Source organism: Suncus etruscus, chromosome 13 (genome assembly GCF_024139225.1).
Source record: "Suncus etruscus isolate mSunEtr1 chromosome 13, mSunEtr1.pri.cur, whole genome shotgun sequence".
NCBI lineage: Eukaryota > Metazoa > Chordata > Mammalia > Eulipotyphla > Soricidae > Suncus > Suncus etruscus.
The window spans coordinates 38,223,631-38,249,360 of NC_064860.1; the positions used below are offsets into that span (position 1 = coordinate 38,223,631).

At 38.4% G+C, this 25,730-nt stretch overlaps 1 protein-coding gene across 1 annotated transcript in view; it reads left to right on the forward strand.

Moving 5' to 3' along the window:
• DRD3 (dopamine receptor D3) overlaps positions 1–25,730 on the forward strand; it is an 84,327-nt gene that overhangs the window by 21,611 nt on the left and 36,986 nt on the right. The window contains exon 3 of the mRNA XM_049785790.1: positions 23,378–23,490. Within this exon, the coding sequence (XP_049641747.1) occupies positions 23,378–23,490 (113 nt within the window). The remainder of the gene's footprint in view (positions 1–23,377; positions 23,491–25,730) is intronic.

Sequence of the window (25,730 nt, forward strand, 5' to 3'; positions counted from 1 at the left end):
CTTCACAGAAAAATATGCAATTACTAAGGAGCTTTTTTTAAAAAAAATCCTAATGTGCTATTAATATTTTCCTCAGCTCTCTATATTATTCTAAAGTCATCCAATGAATGATCAGTGTGATACAATGATTAAGAAAAATTATAATTCATCAAATTAATATCCCAGTTAATATTAATAGTGAAGGTGACAGTTAATTAAGTATGACACATCACAGGAGAGGAAAACCTTCAAACATTCACTGCCTAATCTAGTTCCCATATTTTAAAAAATTACTGGAAATTAAAATTATTCTTCTGATCTCAACAGGGAGACATAAAGGAAAAGTAAAAAAAAAAGAGAGAAAAGGACTATATGAAAAAACAGCTAGACTGATTAAAATAGACTTAAAGTTTAAGAAAATAGTTGAAAAAATAAGTATTTTTTTCTTCTGATGATAATCATGATGACAGAGGTTCTTACAATTATCTTCAGTTCTGCCAATCTATTATGAAATCAGAGGCTATATCCTTATTCTTACTTTCTTGTAGTCCAAAGGCACTACCTGGCACATAATATGTGCTAGATAAATATTTGACAAATAAATGATTAAATGAATCTGTTCTGCAATGTATGCATTGGATGAGCAGTTCTTATGCCATCTGTTATCCATCTCTATACATTAAAAAGATTCATATGTTTTCCAGAAGGATGACTATCAGAAAAGTGCAGCAAGAGGACATTCACTCAATAAGTATTTTAATTCCCTCCAAAATAAAGCCAGATATTTGGCATCTATACCAAGTCACCTAGGGAACTCTTTAGGTGTCTATTTGTATTTGCTCCCAGGACTCTTACTGGGCACATTTTATACTAGGCACCTTCTGTTAGGCACTTATCAAACAGATGATGCTTCTGTTCTATAGCTAAACAATTAAGTACAACTGAGGCTGTAGAAAGATGACATGAAAGTTTTCTATTTTCTGTCGTTTGGATTATGGAGTTTTCCCTATGAGAGAAACACTGGTGAAATTCTTGGTTTTTCTTTATGAAAACCAATATGCTCTTCTCCAACCATTTATTTGGTAGGGTGTTTGGTAATCAAGAGCATGTTCAAATAAATCTATGGTCATGTAAAGGAAATTCTGGGGAAATGAAACATTTCTCAATATAACATGTACTTTAGGGCCTCTGAAGTGGTCCTCAAACTACTGCCTGTGAGCCACATACTGTATTTGTTCCCATTTTGTTTCTTCACTTCAAAATAAGATATATGCAGTGTGCATAGGAATTTGTTTATAGTTTTTGTTTTTACTATAGTCCAGCCCTCCAATAGTCTGAGGGACAATGAACTGGCCCCTCGTTTAAAAAGTTTGAGGACCACCTAGTCATTGCAATGAATAATCTCTGCATCACTTCCTCCATCAGTCCATTAAGATGTTATCTCAATAAAAGATAGGCTATGAATTAAAATAGGTGTCATTAATAGACAAGTTAATGTTACAAAGTTTTACTTCAAAGTTGATAATTTTACTAATCTTAAATACTTGCCTGATTTTTGTGAGCTTCCACGAGAAAGCAAGTGAGGTAATTAGGGAGAAAAAAAAAACACTTTTCATTCTTAAGCACTGCTTTAAACAAGAACAAAAGGTCATTACCACTAACTTATCCTAACAATGGCCCATTTTGAGTAGTTGGTCTAAAAATTACATAATTATACTTAATAACTCCCCTGAAATAGAAAATAATGCTCTACATGAAGACCTGGGTTCAATTCCTAGCACCACTTATGGTCCTGTCCCACCGGGAGTGATTTCTGAACACAGATCCAGGAGTAAGCCCTGAGTACTGTTGTACCCAAGCTTGTGTGACCCAAGCCCTTGTATGCTGCCAATAAAATAAATCAAAGAAAAAAATAAAGAGAAAAGGATGCTATGTGGCCCACAACATGTCATAGATTTTAAAGCTCCCACAAAATAGACATAAGAACACTATGTTGGGAGCAAAATTAGTCATTTCCTGCACTTGGATTTTTAATATCTTCATCATATCAGAAAGTAATGTTGACCTAATAACTTTCTTTAAGAGAAAATTAGTTTATTTTGCTACCCAAACCAATCTAGTCATATACCAGTATGTATGAATTAAGAATGTTCTGCCTATGAATTTTTTGAAGTTTTACTAACAGTGGCTTAAATAAATAGCAATTATATTTCACACATCCAGATTTCTGGAGGATAATTTATATTGGCGTTGATTCTGCTGCCCTATGATCTCGTCAAATACCTAGTTCTTCCATCCTCCATCTTCACCTTCTTTGACAAACTGACTTACTTTTTTCTTCTCACAATATGGGTGCCAGAGTCCCCAGAGTACAGCTATATTTCAAAATAAGATGAGGCTGAGAGGTAGCATGCACAAAGCTGAGTTCAATCACAGCGAACTGTATGGATTACAAACCATATTAATCCAGAATCACCAAGATTGGCTTCCTGGCCCCCGAGGAAGGGGATCTTCTGTTTGTAAGTGCCACTCCTTTCTCTATTCCCCCACATCTTCATGAAAGGGCTCCTTTGAGGCTGTGCACTAGAATATGTTGATTTTTGTTTGTTTGTTTGTTTTATTGAGACGAATGTAAATTACAAGTTTTTCACGTTTGTTTTTCAGTTACATAGTGACAGTGAATTAGGGCCATTCCCACCACCAGTGTTGACCTCCCTCCACCATAATTCCCAGCATGCACCTCATGCCTCCACCCTTAGCCCTCTAGACTGCTAGTGTAACAGGTCCATTTTGTGTATCGCTTGTTATAGTTTGGGTCTCTTGCAGAATCTATATTTCAAATAGATTAAGTCTTCCATCCTTCTTATCAACATACTCTTTTGAACTAAATTTTCCTTATAGGGAGCTACTTAATGAACAGATATTTTTGAGTCTACCCCCCATTCTACCAAATCAGAATTCTCATACCCCCAGAAGGCCCTACTTTGATTCTTTCTAATCAAGTTTTCTACTTCCACCTGCACAGTGGAACAGCCAGCAAGTTGATCATCTGCTACAGACTGACATTTAGAAACATTTATTTATTACACTCCCTTTTCACAGATGAGGAGAGTCAAGTTCAGGAAAGAAATAATCCTTATTATTATCTAATATTGTCCACAACAATCCTCTTCTAAAAACATGAATTTTTCAACTGTGGCAAGCAAAGATGGAATGATTTGAGTAATAGTTCCATCTTTGTTTTTTGGCTAACAGAAACAACTAAAAAGACTTTTACTCAGGTTCAGATTTTCTAATCTGGAATGCCACCAACTTGGCAGATGAGAATCTACCACTGAGTGTACTACCGACTTGGAAGGACATAAAATTACTTCTTTGTTTTCACTAAACTGAAATTTAGTCTATTGTTCTATTATAAAGGTAGTCAATAATCCATGGCAGATATCCTTGGTGCTAGCAATGAAAATAACAGAAACTTGTTCTCTTCAAAAAAGCATTATAGTGGGGGCCAGAGAGATAGCACGGAGGTAGAATTTTGCCTTGCATGCAGCAGGATGGTGATTTGAATCCCGGCATCCCATATGGTCCTCTGAGCCTGCCAGGAGTAACCCCTGAACATTGCCGGGAGTGACACAAAAACAAAAAACAAAAAGCATTATAGTTGTTGAAGATGTATCGAACAATCATTTATATCTATCAGACCATTGAAATAACAAGAATTTTGAAAATATCACAGGGTCTTATTATTTAATGCATTAGCATATGGACACATGTATTTCTTACATTTTGGCTGTTTTGGGCAGTACCAAGTGGTACTTAAGTGTTACTCCTGGCCCTGTGCTCAGAAATTACTCCTGGCAGGTTCAAGGGACCATATGGAATGTCAGTCATAGAACCTGGGTCGGCTGCATGCAAGGCAAACACCCTACCCTACCTGCTATGCTATTGCTCTGACCCCAAACACATATTTTTATAAGCAAATTTTATGATTTTATTTTTATAACAGCTGCATAGTATTTCATTATGTGTAGCTGTACTACAGTGTTTTTTTGTTTTTGTTTTTTTTTATCCGCTCATCTTTCTTGGGGACTTGGGTTGTTTTCATATTCTGGCTATTGTAAATAGTGCTGTCCTGAAGATAGAAATGCAGATGCCTGGGACCGGATAGATAGCACAGCGGCTTTTGCCTTGCAAGCAGCCAATCCAGGACCTAAGATGGTTGGTTTGAATCCCAGGGTCCCATATGGTCCCCTGAGCCTGCCAGGAGCGATTTCTGAGCAGATAGCCAGGAGTAACCCCTGAGCACCGCCCGGTGTGGCCCAAAAAACAACAACAACAAAAATGCAGATACCTTTTCTGCATTGTGATTTTGGGTTGTAGGATATAGTCACAGGAGCTGTGTTCACAACAGCTCAATTTCTAGGTTTTGTTTGTTTGTTTGTTTATATGTTTTTGAGGGGTGTCCATATTGTTTTCCATAAAGGCTAGAGCAGTTGACATTTCCACCAACAATGAATGAGTATCCCTGTCTACTCACATCCACTCCAGCACTGGTTGTTCTTATTCTTCTTGATGAAACACACGTATTTAAAGTACTTAGTAACTGTCTTTCAATATAATGGTATCCCTTCTGACACATTATATTTTAGTGTGTGGTCTTAAAAACAATTTCCTGTACTGGAGACATGGGGTAGGGTCTAAAGCTCTTAACTTACACGTAGCCAATATTGGTTTGATCCCCAACACTATGCATGGTCCTGTGAGGAACTCCATTGGGAAAGTTTGTTGAGAACAGCGCCAAAAGGAAGCCTCAAGGACTACCGGGTGTAGACGCCTAAAGACCAGAATAAATTAATTTAATACTTAATTTTTTTCTCAAAGAAGCCCATTAAGTCAAGGGAATCCATAAATGAAGAACACTTAAGAGCCTTGCGTTAAGGACAACCTTTTCTAAATGGTTTCTCCATCCTTCATCCACTTCGTCTTCCAAATCTCCATATAGTAAGAATTATTGGAATAATTTATTATTCTGAGTGGAGTATGAAAAAAAATCACTTCGTTTAACAAGAGCCTCAGGTGATATGGGAAATGCTGCTTTTAATCAGTAAATTTGGGAACTGCTGCCTTAGGCTGTGTCTGTTGAAAATCAATAACCAACTTCAGTACCTGAAGACACTTTCTTGCTCACTCCCACCTTCTGTATTGCCAAAGGGAATTAGTTATATTCATTAGCAAGTGAGAGTAACACCACCTGGCTGCCGTATAATTCTGAAGTGACTTATTCATCAGGATTTAGAGGAAAGGTAGAAGCATGTCTCTAAAGAACCTTAAATCAATCAGACATTTTGCCTTCTTTTCTTCTTGAATTTTAAAAATCACTTTACCTTTCACATTATTCAAACATTTTGTACTTACCTCACTGTCAGCACTTATCACCTTGAATCAGTTATTTTTTTTTATTTGTTTTGGTGTGTGTGTGTGTGTGTGTGTGTGTGTGTGTGTGTGTGTGTGTGTGTACTCTGGAGCTACTCTTGGAACTGTGATCAATAGTGACCCCTGTGGTGCTCAGGGAACTAACTACCATGCTGAGGATCAAATGAAAGTCAGCAATATACAAGGCAAGCACCTTACCACTATCATAGTGATTTTCTTTTTGTGTGTGTGTGTGTGTGTGTGTGTGTGTGTGTGTGTGTGGTTTTTGGGTCACACCCGGCAGTGCTCAGGGGTTATTCCTGGCTCCATGCTCAGAAATTGCTCCTGGCAGGCACGGGGGACCATATGGGACTCTGGGATTTGAACCAATGACCTTCTGCATGAAAGGCAAATGCCTTACCTCCATGCTATCTCTCCGGCCTCCATAGTGATTTTCTTAATGACTACCTCCTGAATCACAATTCACCCATACCCACAACTCCCCCTAACATGCACAGACTATATTCAGAGGCCCAAAGAAAAGAAGCAGATTTAATTCTTTTCACTAATTCAAAAAAAAAAAAGAATAAGACATATAAGCACTCAATAAATATTAAGTATCTGAATAGATTGATGAATGCATACCTACCCTTCTCCCTTCTATCACATTAGAATAGAGTTAAATTGATATCTGAGAGATAAAGTATAATATCAGTTAATATTATATGTTTGAAATTACAACACTTTTACTGTGCCATAAGTAAATTACTTAACCCATCTAATACTATACTTCCTATACTCAGAAATAATGAGAAGTAATGAGAGGATTTTGCATGTGTTTGTCCCTTTAATTTTTTATTGATTAGTTACTGTTATTAGGTGTAAAGAATTTCAGTTAAAGAAGCATTTCCCATTATACAGTCCACCAATTAAACTCCAGGGAAGGCTAAAGGATAGAACCTTAACTTTAACCATTTAAAAGATTATTATCTTTTTGACATTTTGCTGAGATTAAAAGAACAAAAGGGAATTTTATTTATTTATTTATTTATTTATTTATTTTTGGTTTTGGGGTCACACCTGGCAGTGCTCAGAGGTTACTCCTGGCTCTACACTCAGAAATCGCTCCTGGCAGGCTTGGGGGAACATATGAGATGCCAGGATTTGAACCACTGTTCTTCTGCATGCAAGGCAAACGCCTTACCTCCATACTATCTCTCCAGCCCCTGTTTTTATTTTTAATTAAAGCCATGTTGGGGAACCATACTCAGTGAATGCTTGGTCTATCATTGAAGGACTGTTTAATAAGGCACGGTGGTATGGTGATACTGGAGTGGTAAAGGGTGGCACCAGAACCACTCAGAGATTAAATAATCTGTACTTGGTACTTGTACATGTACATGTACTTGTACATGCTGTGCTAAGTATTGAACTCCCATATGCTAGGCATGTGCTCTACCATTTGAGCTCTCTCCCCAAGTATTAGTGTCTTTTTTACTGGGGCCTCTCCCCATTGGTACTTATATTCAGCAATGCTGGGGAAGAAAGTGCCACAAGGGCCACATCTGGCAAAGCTGATGCTCAGAGGCAACCAGGGTCACTTTTGGTAGTGTTCAGGGAGGTAATATGGTGTGAGGGATCAAACTCAATACCTCACACATACAGGCATGTGCACCACTAATCAAATTATATCCCAGCCTCTCAAATGGAATTAAAGCAAGCAGAAGGTGTTTCAGACCTAGTGGGAAGATAATATAGCCTGTATGACAAAATTTCCTGATTAGCACATGCTTTTCTCATTTCCCCTGTATTTACCCATTTCATCTCTCTCCAATAGCTTCCCTGGCTTGATACTTTCCTAAGTATGTTTGTCTCTCTTAGATATACCATCTTGGGCAATGTGCTTATCCACTTCAAACTTTGGTCTCTTTCTCTGTAATGAATGTAAACATAGTCTTCTAATGGCATTATAACTCTAAATATAATCTATGTATGTAAAAAGCTTTGCAGAGCACCAGATATAAAAAGCATTCAAAATACATATTAATTATTAGTATTAATACATATTATTTCAAAAACTATTCATTTTTTCACAACATGCCTGGCCTTTATTTTAGGAGTCAGATATTCAGCAGTAAGCAAATCAAATTCCTACTCCTATGGAATTTAGAGGAAAAGTTATCTAATGCTGTACAAAATAAATATATAATTTATTCACAAAATCTTTTGAGAATACATATGGTAAAAGAATTTTATTATACAATAGTTACTTTCCGAATGCCCACACTATTAGAACCTAAACTTTCAGGGATTAACTTGTATAAAGGTTTAAAATTTCTAAAAACACATAATACACCCTCCTTTTAGGAATTATTAGGAACTCTTTTTTTTTTTTTTTTTTTTTTTTTGGTTTTTGGGCCACACCCTGTGACGCTCAGGGGTTACTCCTGGCTATGCGCTCAGAAGTCGCTCCTGGCTTGGGGGACCATATGGGACGCCGGGGGATCGAACCGCGGTCCGTCCTAGGCTAGCGCAGGCAAGGCAGGCACCTTACCTCCAGCGCCACCGCCCGGCCCCGAATTATTAGGAACTCTTGATAAATAATTGCTTCATAGGTGAATGAATAGATGGGTCAACAAATAGATCCCAACAAAATATGGAATATACCATCATGCTTCTCATCAACATACATATTTAAACTATCACTTGAAATTTTGAGAGAGAAAAAAATTTAAGTTAAGACATAAATTATATGCATATAAATATTATGCTAAATATTATCTTAATATTAGATAATATTTAGCATAATATTTAGCATCTAAAATTTAACACTACAAGATATTTACATTAATCAACTGCTTTACATTCTGAGTAAAATCATCTTTTATTACCAATGTGCCCATAAAAACTATACATTTCTATACTTTTTTCATTCATAGAATATCCATAAATTCTTATTATCACCTCATTTACAGAGAGCTTAATGATCAAACTTTAAAAGGATAAAGTAAATTCACAATCAAATGAACAAAAACAACTGACTTCACTAGTTTTTTTTTCACTTCTCATTTTTTGTTTTAAAACAAAATACCTTTGGGACTGGAGAGCTAATACAGTGGGTAGGACTCTTGCAGTGCACATGGCCAACATATATTCAATCTCCAGAATCTCATGATCCTCTAAAGACTGCCATGAAAGAATCCTGAGTTCAGAGCTAGGAGTAACTCCTAAACTCGGCCAGATAAAGCCAAAAACTCAAACAAATTAAAATTAATAAAACAAAAACAAAACACCTTTCATCAGAGTTTCTCAACATATAGTCTGGAGATTCTCAAAATATAGTCTGGAGAAGATCAAATATGGAGATAAAATCAGATGCAAAATGAAATTAATCCAAGTACTTAAGGATTGGGAAGGGTAAACAGGCTTCCAGAACTCAGCCTTCCAGAACTTTGTTTTGCTGGGATAAAAGGATATGGTCATATAATGAGATCCTTGGAGAAAAAAAAAATTAGACAAAAGAACATTCTTATTATTCCACTTGGTTTCTGGGCCACTTAATCATCCTTAGAGACCACTCTGGCAGGGCTAGAGTGACATAGCCATAAGCTGTGCCAGGGAAAGAGCTAGGGTCAGCAGATTCAAGGCAAAAACATAAACATCTGTACTATTTCTCTGACCCTGCCAACCTCATTTAATGTTTTCCCTTGAGACTCTGGTTCATAGTCTACTGTACTTATTTTTCACTTCTTTTTTAGTAGTGATTAGGCCTTCCCAGCGGGAACAAATACCTACAGTCAGACAAAATCTCAACAGTCTTTCTAGGAGATCTATGTTCCTCATCCAATGCAGTTCTACAAGCAGGAAACTGGCAAGTTTACAGAAGCCTTGGGGACCAGTAACAGTGTCTGTGGATATTCAGAGAATGACATTTTTTTGATACATCTCACTGATCCAATTAGGTTATGTAAAAAGAAAATAACCCAATTTTCTAAGTTGAATAGAAATGTGTTAGAATATAAATGATCTAAATTCCTGACTTTTTGTAAATGTTACTTGAAGCAAATTAGAACAAGTGTCAGGGCATGAGGTCAGAACCCTTTTTTTACTTATCCTGAGCATGCTAGAGAGAATCCAGGCTCATTTTCCATGCCATGCATTCAGACTAACCACTTTTTGGTGATAGGGACCTGAGTGCTAAAAGCTGGGACATTGGCACAGATTGAATTTAGTGGGTTGGCATAGATGTTTTTTCAAAATATTCCCAAGTTTTGAAACTAACGATTGGTTTTGTTTTTTTTTTTTTCCGGTTTGGTTGTTTGTTTTTTTTTTTGGGGGGGGGGTGCCACATCCAGTGACGCTCAGGAGTTACTCCTGGCTATATGCTCAGAAATCACTCCTGGCTCGGAGGATTATATGTGACTTCGGGGGATCTAAACCCGGTCTGTCCTGGGTCAGCCAAGTGCAAGACAAACGCCCTACTGCTGTACTATCGCTCTGGTCCCAGCAATTGGACTTTTAATGTTGAGGATAAGAGTTATGAAAAAGGATGCCATCGCCGATCCTCTCCCTCAAGCTCTAGCCTCAGCCCGCCTCCTGATCCAACATCTGTCTGTCTGCCCTCTTGTTATCAAACCACAAAGTAATTTCAATTTATATCTAAAATTTCTGAGCAGATAGGCCCTAACACTTCTTTCTCTTACACAAAATACAGCCTCAAAACTCAATCAACCAACCCAATTAATTAGTTGACAATTTTGGGGGGCCCACACCCAGTAATGCTCAGAGGTTACTCCTGCTATGCACTCAGAAATCTCTCCTGGCTTGGGGGATCATATGGGACCCCAGAACTGAGGTCCATCCTGGGTCAGCCACATGCAAGGCAAATGCCCTACCACTGAGCTGTCACTCCAGCCCCTAGCTGGCAAAACTTTTTATATACTCTGATAACCTCATATATTTAGGAAAATATTATTACCTTTGGTATAATCAAGTCAACAGATTACTTTCTTAAGTAATGGGGAACCCAAAACTCCATTGTTCCAACCCATTAAATGTTAAGAACAATGGGGAAACTATGGAGGACAACTTCAATTGAGGATATGGAGAGAAAACTAGGCAAATCTCCAAACACATCAAAATGCCTGAGCCTTGTATATGAGGACCTTAAAACAACACTTAATACTTTAGCAACAGAGATCAAGGAGACACTAGCCTGTAAAATTAAGCCATCAAACAACTCAAAAACGAACTTTTTCAGAAGATGAACGAATCTGTACAAATGGAATTGAAGGACCTAAAAAATGTATTAGTAAGTCACAAGAGCAAAACTACACAGGTGGAGAACCATACAGATGAACTTGAAGAAAAATGACAGGCCAGCATTGATAAAGAAGTCAAAAGAGGAGATACAAAACAATGGAAGTACATATGAACAAGAGAAATAATCTCTGAATTATAGATATATCAGAAGGGGAGGAAAGGAAAAAAGGGAAAACAAGTAGTGAGAGAGATAACAGCAGAGAACTTTCCCACTCCCCAGAAAGAGGCTACTGTACAAAGGAAAGAAGCAAAAAAAAGTTCCAAACAAAATACTCCCTAACAGAAAAACACCAAGACATATAATAATCCAAATGGCAAAAAAATAAATAAATAAATAAATAAAAATAAAAAAAATTTAAGTATAAAGAAATAATTAAAACCAGAGCAGATAAAGAAAATAATATAAATAAAATAAACAATATAAACAAAAGATAATAATATAGAGGGGGCTAGGGTTCAAGCGGTTTCAGGTGCATTGGTGGAGAAAAAAAAGACAGAATTATATATCCAAATAAAAGTCAATAACAATAAAATCAAGAGACCAAAACTTTAATACCGTATTTTCCGGCATATAAGACGACCGGGCATATAAGACGACCCCCTAATTTTATAGTTAAAACATAGGTTTAGGCCTATATTCACTGTTTAAGACAGAACATTCCTGTGCTGCAACTGTATGTACCACAGTGAGACAATCACAACAAGCAAAGGTTCAGAGATTATATGTAATAGACTTCCTCTTTGACTCTGGCCAATCTGAGCAGGCTTTTTACAGTGTAGATTTGGTACAGAACATTGTCTAATTTGCATGCATTAAAAAGCCTGCTTGGATTGGCTGAGTTAGAGAGGCGGTTCGAGCAGCCTTGCAGTGATTGGTGCAGGATCAAGTTGGAAAATTCCTTTTGTGGCAATATTCAGACAATTTTCGTTTAGTGGCATATTGAAACATTTTTCGGGATATATTCGGCATATAAGACAACCCCCAATTTTCAGTTGACTTTTTTTTTGTTTCAAAAGTCATCTTTTACACCAGAAAATATGGCCATTTAAACTTAAATGGGCCTGTTATATTGGCAGGCCAGGGGGCAAAGGGTGGTGGTATAGGATACAATCTGGGATCATTGGTGCAAGAAGGTTGACACTGGTGGTGGGAATGGGAATGGCTCTGATTCACTCTTTATAACATTCAACTATGAAAAAATTTGTAGATCACAATGGTTTCAATAAAATAAAATAAATATATAGAAACAAAGAAAATAATACAAAGACTTGAATGAAAGTAGAAGCTGTGTTTTTAATATAATAATTTTTATTGTGACCAAAGAGTGAATAACAAATCTTTTACAGTAGTATTTAAGATACATAGTGACAATGAATCAAGGCCATTCCCACCACCAGGGTTGTCCTTTTCCCTCCATCCCTTTTCCTAGCATGTGTCCCATATCTCCCCTTTGTCCCCTGGAGTGCTAGTGAAACTGTTCCACTCTGTGTATAGCTTGTTGTAGATAGGGTATCAATTCTGTTGTTGACTTTAGGTTTGATGTTTAAGTTGGATCATTTTTTAATTTCACACAATGTTCATATGGCTGTTTGGTTCTGGTACCATTCATTTTGATTTTTCTCCACAATTTATGAGGTAGAACAAGATGATTCATGTTGTGTGGTTCTGCTGGAAGGGGACAAAGAGAAAAGAAAAAAAAAGATAGCAGCCACCAAAAAAATAAAGAGCACCCAGCAGCAAAGAATCACCAAATAATAACCACAAGAGTGAAAAAGGAAGGAAAAAAAGAAAAAAACGAAGAGAAAAGAAGTAAAAAAGAAAAAGAAGAGAGAGAAAAAATAAAAAAGGAGTGCTGGTGTAGCAAGGTTTTGTGCCCCCCCCCCTTTTTTGCATAGGCACAGTAAGTATTGGGGAAGTAAGAAAGGGAATTCCCTTGACCTAAGAGATTCAGGGTTTCTCCGCCCTTGAAGCATACTGTCATGGGAACAACTACTGACTCCTTACATGCTCTTTACCTCACCCCAAGGTCTTTTTTGTGGTGCCAGGAAACTTTCTGTTCAGTTGTAGATGATAAAACCAGTCCTCTGTAGTTAATCTCTAGCTATTTGGTATTTGCACTAGTAATAGGACAAGGTCTACAATAAAGTCTTATTGTTCTAGAAGTTCTGCTCCATCATTGTTGTTGTAATCAGTCTTCTGTAATGAGTGGTCTTGGTTTTTGCTCAGATCCTAGGCCAAAGCCTAGAATAGACTCTTCTTTATGGTTCCAAAAATTCTGCTGAGTCTCTGCTGTCAGTCGAGCCTCTGTGATTAAAGATCTTAATTTTTGGACAAGTCCTAGGCTACAGCCTAGAGCATGGGTCCTCAAACTTTTTAAACAGGGGGCCAGTTCACTGTCCCTCAGACCATTGGAGGGTCTGACTATAGTAAAAACAAAACTTATGAATGAATTCTTATGCACACTGCATATATCTTATTTTGCAATGAAGAAACAAAGCAGATACTAATACAATATGTGGCCCGCGGGCCATAGTTTGAGGACCACTGGCCTAAAGTAAGGTTTTTCTTATTAGTCCCAGGATAAGTTCTGCCCAGTCATGGTTGTCACAGTCAGTCTTCTGTAGTTAGCGCTCTTGGTTTTTGTACAGAACAAAGAATGTCATGTTTTCTGATTTCCTCTCACCATTAAGTGATGTAATAGGACAACCTGCTCTTAGATCAAGTTGTCTTTTCCTTGTTGTCAGGATATCATATCAGAACTGGTGCAAGTTGGTGCCAGAGCGGTGTTAGAAATTTCCTGAAGTCCACTTTCTTCCATTTTTCTTTTCAGAGCTAGTATATTTCTGTTGGGTTTCAGTCTCGTTGACCTATCAAAGGGTGACAGGGCAGTGTTGAGGTCTCCCACTATTATTGTGTTGCTATTGATGTCTTCTTTCAGGTTTTTCAACAATTGTATTAAATATTTTGCTGGTCCCTCATTAGGTGCGTATATGTTTAGGAGATTAATTTTTTCCTGCTGTACATATCCTTTGATTAGTATAAAATGACCATCTTAGTCCCTTATTACTTTTCTGAGTTGAAAGTTTGTGTCATCTGATTTTAAAATGGCCACTCTAGCTTTTTTGGGGGGAGGGGGTTAGGGTCACATCCAGTGACACTTAGGGGTTACTCCTGCTATGCACTCAGAGATAGCTCCTGGATTGGGGGACCATATGGGATGTCGAGATCAAACCGTAATCTGTTCTAGGCTATTTTAAAAAGTCCACAGTCAGCATATTCTTAGTGGTGTAAAACTAAAAATATTTCCACTAACATCAGGTGCTAAGCAAGGATGACCATTGTCTTCACTCTTATCAACATAGTATTAGAAGTCCCAGCAATAGCAAACATTCAAGAGAAGACAATCAAAGGAATCCAAATTGGAAAAGAGGAAATTAAACTATCTCTATTTGCAGATAACATGACATTATACATTATATATCAAAGACCTTAAAGAATCCACCAAAAAAGCTCCTAGCACCAATACAGTAAAGTGGCTGGCCAACAATGAGATAACATATTACACCAATGAGGATGGTACATATCAAAAATACTGGTAACACACAATGGTTTCAATAAAATTAAATTAAAAATCAAAAACAAAAATATCACATAAAAAAATATTGGGGACAATTTGTGTTGGTGGGGATGTGGTGAGAAAAGAACTCTCATCCTCTGCTGATGGGGATGCTGCCTGGTCTAACCCCTATGGAAAATAGTATAGAGTATTCTCAGTAAACTAAGAATTGATCTTGAGGGCGGGAAAGGTGGCACAGATGGCAGGGTGTTTGCCTTGTGCATGTTAACCTAGGATGGATCATGGTTCGATCCCGGTCGTCCCATATCATCCCCCAAGTCAGGGGCTATTTCTGAGCGCATAGCCAGGAGTAATCCCTGAGTGTCACCGGGTGTGGCCCAAGAAAAAATAAAAAACAAACAAAAAAAGAATTGATCTGCAATATGTCCCAGCAATTCCATTTTGGGGTATCTATCCCAGGACAGAGAAGCATTCATCCAGAAGTATGCATGCACACCACTATTCATTTCAACACTTAGTACAATATCTAAGACTTGGAATCAGCCTAGATGTCCAACAACAGATGAGTTGATCATAAAAATGTGGTATATATACAATGGAATGTTACATAGCTGTAAGAATGATGCAATCATGCAATTGGTTGTAACATGGATTGTAAAATCATGCCACAGGCAGTATTTTTAACTTCAAGTGAATGCATCTGAAGCAGGGAGCCACAAAGAATTAATAAACCAAGCTAGTCAGGAGAGAAACATGGAGTCAGTGGCTTCTTGACTTGGGTCTCACTTTGAGCCACATGCTGCTCTTTACACTTTTAATATGGCTCTTCTGTATGCCGGGCAGCTGCTCCAGGAGTCAGGACTCTGCTCCTAGCCTCTGTCAGTGCACGCCCCATGTGGCTCTCAAAATAAATTTCAATCATGGTTTTGGCGAGATTTGGCTCAGTTGAAAAAAAAAAGGTTGCCCACCACTGATCTAATTGGACTTTTACAAGTCAATGGGCTTGGTAAAAAGAAAGAGGAAGTTGTTGTATTATGAAAACATTTCCGTAAGATTATTCTTTGCCTGTTGTCCCACCTTGACTTTCCAGGTGGGGGCGCTGTTGAGAGCTGAATAAATAGTTTGGGAGCGAGGTGCTCTGGGTCTTTTGGAGAGTTTGCTGGCTGGTTCCAGGTGTTTTTTGGAGCTTGCAGCAGGCTGACAAAGGACTCTCTTCGCCCAACCTTTTACCCCTGAACCCTCCTGTCTGTGTGGATTATTTGCTGCGGATAAATATTACCAAGATCAGGGGCCAGAGAGAAAGCATGGAGGTAAAGCATTTGCCTTTCATGCAGAAGGTCATTGGTTCGAATCCCCACATCCCATATGGTCCCCTGAGCCTGCCAGGAGTGATTTCTGAGCATAGAGCCAGGAGTAACCCCTGAGCATTGCCGGGTGTGACCCAAAAACCAAAAACCAAAAAAAAAAAAAAAAATTTACCAAGATCTCCCCTCAAAAGGGTACAAAGAGATGGGAATCAATTTCTCATTCTGGGGATTCTTTGAGGATACACAAATAACCAACAAAGGAGTAAACGGGACCCCACAGGTGGGGCCACAGGGGAAGGCCTTTGTTTTGAGTAAAAGCAGGGTGTAAGCTGACAATTCATCCTTTCTGTTAAAAAATAAAAAACTTCTTTTCTTTTTTGAGAAGAACTACATAAGGCACATCTGTCACCAGATGTAAAATAAATCCCCAGAGTGGCTATTAATTTGCATAGGCACATTAAAAGTTGGAGAAATAAAAAGAAAAAAAAAACCCTTTAGTGGTAAGTAAGATGGGGAGGAGATTTTCTAATTCCTAGGAATTACTGCTGGTGAGGGTAAGTTGGCTGTAAAAAATGTTATAGGTTAGATTATGCATTCATCATTCTCAAAACAATAAGGTTTTTCCATATCCTTGTCTTATACCAATCACAAAAGAATTTTCATAGACTTCTCTGAACATAAACATGAGAACATTTATGCAGATATATTTAATTTGAAGTTTCTTACACTGAGCACTGTTACATGAGTCTAAAGCATTCAAGTTCCTTTTCCATAAACTTTTCTGAATCGGCTGTCTGCAAAGCAAATGCCCTACGGCTGTACTATCTCTCCGGCCCTCCATAAACTTTTCTAAAGAAAATCACAAAAACATTTCTGCAGATATATATAAGTTGCTAAAACATTCTTATATTGAGTACTGTAATAAGAGTCTATAGTATCTAATTTCCATTTCCATAGACTTCTGTGAACAAAGACATTAAAATATTTTTTGTTTAATTTGGTTTGATTTTTTGGGCCACACCTGGCAACACTCAGGGTTTACTCCTGGCTGTTGTTTTAATTTAAATTAAAGAGTCCTAGAGTTGTGGGGATGGTGAGGTCTTTCTGGGCTCAACTTGGCTCCTGCTGCCCCTTAAGCCCAAGAGTCTGAAAGCTGCAGGTTAATGGCAGAAAAACTCACAAAGCAGTCAGATAAAGTTCCAGAAGTCAGCCAGCTTTGTTTCACAGTCCCTACCACAATGTACACCTCCTCACATGGTCTCTATGCAAAGCCTTTTCCTGGCATCTACTTCTCTACTCCTTCTGGCTCTCTAGGCCTCTGTCTCCCTTTCAGCTGCTCTGCAGGCTTGCTTGCTAACTCCCTTTGCTGATGCTGAATTGCTGATACTGAATCTGATGCTGAATCTCTGTTGAATCTCATTGTTGATTCTAGCTTCTGCCCCACTTCTCTAACTCTCCTTATCTCCTCTCTCCCTCCCCCCCCCCCCACCCAGTCAGCCTCCTCTATCCGCACATTCCAGGTGTGGGCAGTTCTGATTATTTAGGTGGGATAAATAAGAAGTTGGGGGAGGGGATACCCACACTGGTTATGTGCTCAGAAATAGCTCCTGACGTGAAGGACCATATGGGGTGCTGAGGGATCGAACCGCGGTACGTCCCAGATCAGCTGTGTACAAAGCAAAAGTCTTACTGCTGCATCACAGTCCGGCCCCAGACAGTAGAATATTTTTGCAGACATAATTTGAGAATAAGTTTCTAGATAACACACACAATCAAGCATCACAGCAATCAGGAAACATTCAATAGGATAGCTGAGAACCATTAGAAATCTAACATTATGCATTTCCCCAGAACTGTGCAAACTAAACCACTAAAGTTGGGTAAATAAATATGTTTGAAGTGGGGCATGGAACAAAAGAATAACTATTAAGATCTATACAAGTAGAACACACAGTTTAAACAGCAATATAATGACCAATGAAAATAGGATCAATATATTAACTAGAAGAAAGTTAGCTTTTTGGAGGTGACAGAGATTCTGAAAGCAGCTTCTCCTCATTTGGGCTTTGGCTGAGCTTAGTTTCTTCATCTTCACTTCTCTGGTAGGTTGGTCAGATTGCTTGAATGGAAAAGCCTTTGATACCTGGGCCAAAATCTGGATGGGAGACCCGCTCATCTCCCTGCTGTTGATGCCTTTCCAATGAGGCTTTCTCTTTGATTTCTACTCCATTAGTAACCTCGATAAGCTGCTGCATGTTGGGGGCCGAGTTCCTCACACAAAGGACCTTTGGTAGAAGGAAATCGTCGCCAGTGGGAAGGCACCCTTCCCCTCTTGGGGCATGTGTGTGGTAGAATCTCTAGGGAGCCTGGCACCTAGCGTCCAGAACAAGAAATGCAGGTAAATGAACCAGAGCAACATGAAGCCATTCAGAATGGAGTCCGTGTGCACTGATCTTCCAGTGAAAGGCACTGCACATTCAGTCCAGATCGAGGGATCCTCGTGGTAATTATCCACCAGATGGTCAAGTCACTCACCATAGTTGGGTTCTTCTTAAGTCCCTGGGTCCCTGCTTGAGTACCAATTGTAAAATCATCTCCTCGCCACTCTATTTTCAACCCTGGGCTAATGGATCTAAAACAGGTAGCCACAAAGAATTAATAAATCAAGCCAATCAGGAGACAATAATAAACTCAGTGGCTTCTCGCCTCTGAGTCACACTGAAACTTCTCTTTATTCAACCAGTACAAATTCAACCAGAAGGGAGAAGGTCGAGTAAGAAAAAAAGTTCCAATCCAGGTGGACTTTTACAAGACATGGTATAAAAAGAGAAAGTTGGAAGAATGCCTTTGGGGTAAAAGCAGGATGAAAATTAACAATGAATGGAATGGGAAGATATTATGTTAAATGAATTAAGTCAGAAGAAGGATAAATACAGAATGATATAACATATACGTAGTATTTAAAATAACTGCATAAATAAATGCAATGGCTTAAATGGGAGTTGTCTTGAACACTCTTGGCCCACAGTATAGCAAGGAGAAGTTAAGAAATTGAGTGGAGGAGGAGAAACACAAATATGAAAGGATGGGAGACAGAGGCCCAGAGGTCTCTGTGTTAAAAAAGAACAGAACTAGGGGCCAGAGTAGTAGCATAAGTGGTAGGGAGTCTGCCTTGTACATGCTAACCTAGGATGGACTGCAGTTTGATTCCCCAGCATCCCATGTGGTCCCCCAAGTCAGGAGCAATTTCTAAACGCATAGCCAGAGTAACCTCTGAGCATCACTGGGTGTGGTCTAAAAAACAAAAAACAAAAAAGGATAGAACTAAATATCCAAGTCAGAGTCAACAACAGTGAAGTCATGAGACCCAAACTTTAACAATTAAAATTTAAAATGAGCCTGTTAATGCTAGCAGGCTGGGAGAAAGCAGGGGGGTGGTTGCAATATACTCAGAACATGGTGGAGGGAGGTCAGCACTGGTGGTGGGATTGGTCCTTATATATTGTATGTCTGAACCCCAACTATGAAGAACTTTGTAAATCACAATGGCTTCAATAAAATATTCTTTAAAAGCTGGAGCTGGAGAGGTGGCACTAGAGGTAAGGTGTCTGCCTTCCAAGCGCTAGCCAAGGAAGGACCGCGGTTCGATCCCCCGGCGTCCCATGTGGTCCCCCCAAGCCAGGAGCGATTTCTGAGCACTTAGTAGGAGTAACCCCTGAGCATCAAATGTGTGTGGCCCCAAAAAATTAAAAAATAAAAGTTATGAAAAATGTATTTTTTGTTTATTTCCTTGGAACATTGTGGTTTCTCCACTGAGTAGAAGTGGGAGAAGTTCAAAAGGAGGTTTTAGCCCAATATTCATACACATTTGGCAATCATCCAACTGTGTATCTGTGGATACATCACTTACACACAAGAAGTTTTACTGACCTCTTTTTGTTTGTTTGTTTTTTTAATATATTTTATTTTATTTAAACACCTTGATTACATATATGATGCGTTTGGGTTTCAGTCATGTAAAGAACACCACCCATCACCAATACAACATTCCCATCACCAATGTCCCAAATCTCCCTCCTCCCCACCCAACCCCTGCCTGTACTCTAGACAGGCTTTCCATTTCCCTCATACATTCTCATTATTAGGACAGTTCAGAATGTAGTTATTTCTTTAACTAAGCTCATCACTCTTTGTGGTGAGCTTCATGAGGTGAGCTGGAACTTTCAGCTCTTTTTTCTTTTGTGTCTGAAAATTATTATTGCAAGAATGTCTTTCATTTTTCTTAAAACCCATAGATGAGTGAGACCATTCTGCGTATTTCTCTCTCTCTGACTTATTTCACTCAGCATAATAGATTCCATGTACATCCATGTATAGGAAAATTTCATGACTTCATCTCTCCTGACAGCTTCATAATATTCCATTGTGTATATGTACCACAGTCTCTTTAGCCATTTGTCTGTTGAAGGGCATCTTGGTTGTTTCCAGAGTCTTGCAATGGTAAATAGTGCTGCAATGAATATAGGTGGAAAGAAGGGATTTTTGTATTGTATTTTTGTGTTCCTAGGGTATATTCCTAGGAGTGGTTTAGCTGGATCGTATAGGAGCTCGATTTCCAGTTTTTGGAGGAATCTCCATATTGCTTTCCATAAACGTTGAACTAGACGGCATTCCCACCAGCAGTGGATAAGAGTTCCTTTCTCTCCACATTCCCGCAAACACTATTTGTTCTCATTCTTTGTGATGTGTGCCAATCTCTGGGGTGTGAGGTGGTACCTCATAGTTGTTGTGATTTGCATCTCCCTGATGATTAGTGATGTGGAGCATTTTTTCATCTGTCTTTTGGCCATTTGTATTTCTTCTTTGTCAAAGTGTCTGTCCATTTCTTCTCTCCATTTTTTGATGGGATTAGATGTTTTTTCTCGTAAATTTCTGTCAGTGCCTTGTATATTTTGGGGATTAGACCCTAGTCTGATGGGTATTGGGCGAATAGTTTCTCCCACTTAGTGGGTAGCTCTTGTATCCTGGGCGCTATTTCCTTTGAGGTGCAGAAGCTTCTCAGCATACTATATTCCCATTTGTTAATCTCTGCTTTCACTTGCTTGGAGAGTGCAGTTTCCTCCTTGAATATGCCGGTAGTCTCAATGTCCTGGAATATTTTGCCTATGTGTTTGTCTATATATCTTATGGTTTCAGGTCTGATATCAAGGTCTTCAATCCATTTGGATTTTGCCTTTGTACATGATGTTAGCTGGGGGTCTAAGTTCAATTTTTTGCAAGTGGCTAGCCAGTTGTGCCAACACCACTTGTTGAAGAGGCTTTCTTTGCTCCATTTAGGATTTCTTGCTTCTTTATTTAAAATTAGGTGATTGTATGTCTGGGGAACATTCTCTGAGTATTCAAGCCTATTCCACTGATCTGAGAGCATGTCTTTATTCCAATACCATGCTGTTTTGATAACTATTGCTTTGTAGTACAGTTTAAAGTTGGGGAAAGTAATTCCTCCCATATTCTTTTTCTCAATGATTGCTTTAGCTATTCTAGGGTGTTTATTGTTCCAAACGAATTTCAAAAGTGCCTGATCCACTTCTTTGAAGAACGTCATGGGTATCTTTAGAGGGACCGCATTAAATCTGTACAATGCCTTGGGGAGTAATGCCATTTAGATGATGTTAATCCTGCCAATCCATGAGCAGGGTATGTGTTCCCATTTTCGCGTGTCCTCTCTTATTTCTTGGAGCAAAGTTTTATAGTTTTCTTTGTATAGGTCCTTCACATTTTTAGTCAAGTTGATTCCAAGATATTTGAGTTTGTGTGGCACTATTTTCAATGGGGTTATTTTTTAATGTCCATTTCTTCCTTATTACTATTGGTGTATAAAAAGGCCATTGATTTTTGTGTGTTAATTTTGTAGCCTGCCACCTTGCTATATGAGTCTATTGTTTCTAGAAGCTTTTTGGTAGAGTCTTTAGGGTTTTCTAAGTAGAGTATCATGTCATCTGCAAAGAGCGAGAGCTTGACTTCTTTCTTTCCTATCTGGATCCCCTTGATATCCTTTTCTTGCCTAATCATTATAGCGAGTACTTCCAGTGCTATGTTGAATAGGAGTGGTGAGAGAGGACAGTTTTGTCTTGTGCCAGAATTTAGAGGGAAGGCTTTTAGTTTTTCTCCATTGAGGACAATATTTGCCACTGGCTTGTGGTAGATGGCCTTAACTATATTGAGAAAGGTTCCTTTCATTCCCATCTTGCTGAGTGTTTTGATCAAGAATTGGTGTTGGACCTTATCAAATGCTTTCTCTGCATCTATTGATATGATCATGTGATTTTTATTTTTCTTGTTGTTGATGTTGTGTATTATGTTGATAGATTTACAGATGTTAAACCATCCTTGCATTCCTGGGATGAAACCTACTTGATCGTAGTGGATGATCTTCTTAATGAGGCATTGAATCCTATTTGCCAGGATTTTGTTGAGGATCTTTGCATCTGCATTCATCAGCAATATTGGTCTGTAATTTTCTTTTTTTGTAGCATCTCTGTCTGGTTTAGGTATCAAGGTGATGTTGGCTTCATAAAAGCTATTTGGAAGTGTTTCTGTTTTTTCAATTTCATGAAAGAGTCTTGCCAGCATTGGTAGTAGTTCCTCTTGGAAAGTTTGAAAGAATTCATTAGTGAATCCATCTTGGCCTGGGCTTTTGTTTTTGGGAAGACATTTGATTACCATTTTAATTTTATCAATAGTGATCGAGGTGTTTAGATATGCTACATCCTCTTCATTCAACCGTTGAAGATTATAAGAGTCCAAGAATTTATTCATTTCTTCCAGGTTCTCATTGTTAGTGGCATAGAGTTTCTCAAAGTAGTTCCTGATTACCCTTTGAATCTCTGCCATATCATTAAGTGATCTCTCCTTTTTCATTCCTAATACAAGTTATCAAGTTTCTCTCTCTCTTTCTTTGTTAGTTTTGCCAGTGGTCTATCAATTTTGTTTATGTTTTCAAAGAACCAACTTCTGCTTTCGTTGATCTTTCGGATTGTTTTATGGGTTTCCACTTCGTTGATTTCTGCTCTCAGCTTTGTTATTTCCTTCTGTCTCCCTAATTTTGGATCCTTTTGTTGAGCACTTTCTAGTTCTATGAGCTGCATCATTAAGCTACTCAGGTAAGCCCCTTCTTCCTTCCCGATGTCTGCTTGCAAAGCTATAAATTTTCCTCTCCCTACTGCTTTTGCTGTGTCCCATAAGTTCTGATAGTTTGTATCTATTATCATTTGTTTCCAGGAAAGTTTTGATTTCCTCTTTGATTTCATCTTGAACCCACTGGTTATTAATTTACTGACCTCTTGTATCTGAACTACATCAGTGATTCTCAGACCTTGATATGGTAAAGGCATCTGCTCAAACTCAAGAAATCCAGAGAGTCTGACTCAGTAGGTCTAGGGAAACATTCAGACATTGATATATTTAGTGAACACCCCACTAATGGACCACACTTTGAGAAACTCTGGACAAACTGATTTGGCAGGTAAACTGCATTTGGAAGAATGCAGCACATTCTAACATTTTGCATATCTGTCCTTCCTTGAGTAACTAGTCTCAGGCAGACTCAACCTTCCTCCATATCCGCCTTGGTAAAATAAGACACTGATGGGAGGTTCTCAGGGTATCAGTTATGCACAGAGGTGGTATCACTTCTACTTCATCTCCTGTACGAGGCAGCAGAGTTGATTCAGTTGTTTTCCTTTTAATAAAACTAACATTTTAGTTTCTGGTTCCCAGGTGACTGGTGGAGTATGGAAATTCAGCCGCATTTGCTGTGATGTTTTTGTCACTCTAGATGTCATGATGTGTACGGCCAGTATCCTGAACCTCTGTGCCATCAGCATTGACAGGTAAGAACAGACTTCTCCTTCTAGACTTAGAAAAGAAAGGTCTAGATCTTGTGCTGAGGGAAACCACCACTGAAGGAAGCTGCTTAGCTCTGTATGAGACTTTGGTTTCACATTTGAGGGCACTGGGGTCACTGCCAAGTTAGAACTTACCACTTGGTGCATTTTCTTTCCGCTTTTTCTTTTCAACTTTGTTTTGCAATTGAAAAGAAACCACTGTGACAGAAGAGAAATAATTACACCATAAGCTTTCTTAGCCTTTCCTTTCCCTCGGGCCCATAGGCTCTGCTTTTGTTTTCTCACCATCCTTTGGGGCTTTTGTGATTCTTAATTGGGAGAAAGAGAAGAGGGATCGACAAGGGTGAAAGGTGAGCTTACATAGCTTAGAAGGAAATTTTCCTATTATTATTTTGTTTGGTTTTGGTGATGGGAAGGAAGTGGGGGGACGAAGGGGAGAGGGAGAAAAATATTTGCCAGGATGGAGAGAAGAAAGACATGGAAGGGAAAGAAAGGCTAATTTAGAAAGTATGGCTTTATTGATTCCTTCATAGAGCTTAAGGGATACAAGTAAAGACATGTTTTATTATAATACTTTTTGGTTTCTGGACTGAATTTTTGTGATTTTGAATGGCTCAATAGCTGTTCTACCTATAATAACATTTTCTGACCCTAAGGGGACATTGCCCTGGTTCTGAACTCTGCTGTTCCTCACTTCTTTGTTTCTCTTTCCTTTTCACCTCTACCTAAGACAAATATGCCATGGCTTCCTTCAACAGCCCCATGTCTATTGAGAGTCCTAAGGAAGGAGGCTTCTTTCTAGTCTAAGGCATCTGCTGTTTGTCAAAATCTTTCATCTCTCTGGGATAAAGCAACAGTACAATGGGTAGAGCTTTGCATGTGGCTGACGTGGGTTTGATCCCAGGCTCCCTACTCATATGGTCCCTCAAGCCTGCCAGGACTGATTCCTGAGCACAGAGCCAGGAGTAAGATTCAGAAACACTGAATGTGGCCCAAAAATAAAAACAAATAAACAAAAAAGGAATTTTTATTTTTCTGAGCTCAATATGTCTCCTTCTTCCCCTTACACCCTCTCTCTTCCTACATACTTCCTCCCAGATATATCAACCATAGTCTAATATATGACCCCAATAAAGTCTACCATTAAAGAGAATTTACTACATTATGTTAAGACTTTGACATGCAGTGATTCATTTTATCTTAATAAATTACTACTATCTTTATTTCTAGCTTCTTAAGGTAACTAAGAAATTTGTCCAAAATCATAGTTATCATGAGGGCAGTATAGGATTTCAACTCTATATCTATCTGACTACAAGTTAGTAATCTAAGGTTTTAAGAAAACACTTCTTAAATCTCCAATTACATTCTAATGTCTCCCCTGAGATCTAGACCATATTACTATCTGGATATCCTATTATTTCCAAAAAAACCCAGAAATACTAATTATTATTAATAATAATGCAAATTAAGCACCAAAATGTCTTGACTTGATCATTTATTGGCAACATTGTGCTCTTATATCTTCTTTAACACCATACTGAGTTAATATACCCTTGTTTTATTATGACTTGTTCTCAAAACTTGAGATCATATTTCCTTTCTTACTGAGTGTACAATGACCTATTACTGGGGTGTCTGCCATAGTCCCCTACTTTGCCCTCCACACTACTCTAAGAAATACTCCATCCATAAGTAAAATTTGTACCTTCTCAAAGATCCCCCCCAAAACTTATAGTGTTTCCTTGGCCTGCACAGTAAAAATGCAAATGCCCTTCACAGAAAATATGGAAAGTTTTCCACAACATTTGACCTCCATCATCCTAACCAAACTTCTCTTTTTGGTGGTGCTCTATTTCCTTCTCCTATAGCAAGATCTGTCACATCAGTTTCTCTTTCCATAAAGTCCTTTTTCATTGCTACCACTTGATTCAGTCTAAACCTCTTAAAATCTTCTTTTTTTTATTACCTTTACTGGGATTCATTGTTTGAGCTGCAGCCTCATGGTTAGACACAAGCTTTAAACTGCATTGGGGCTGGAGTGATAATACAGAAGTTAAGGTGTTTGCCTTAAATGGTGCTTACCCAGGTACTTCATCCTTGAAATTACATCTGGTCCCTTTTGTACTGCAATGGAGTATAGAATAACTAGGCACAAAGCTAGGAGTAAATCTGAGCACTGTCAGGTATGGCCCCAAAATAAAAAAAAAAATTTTAAAACTTAA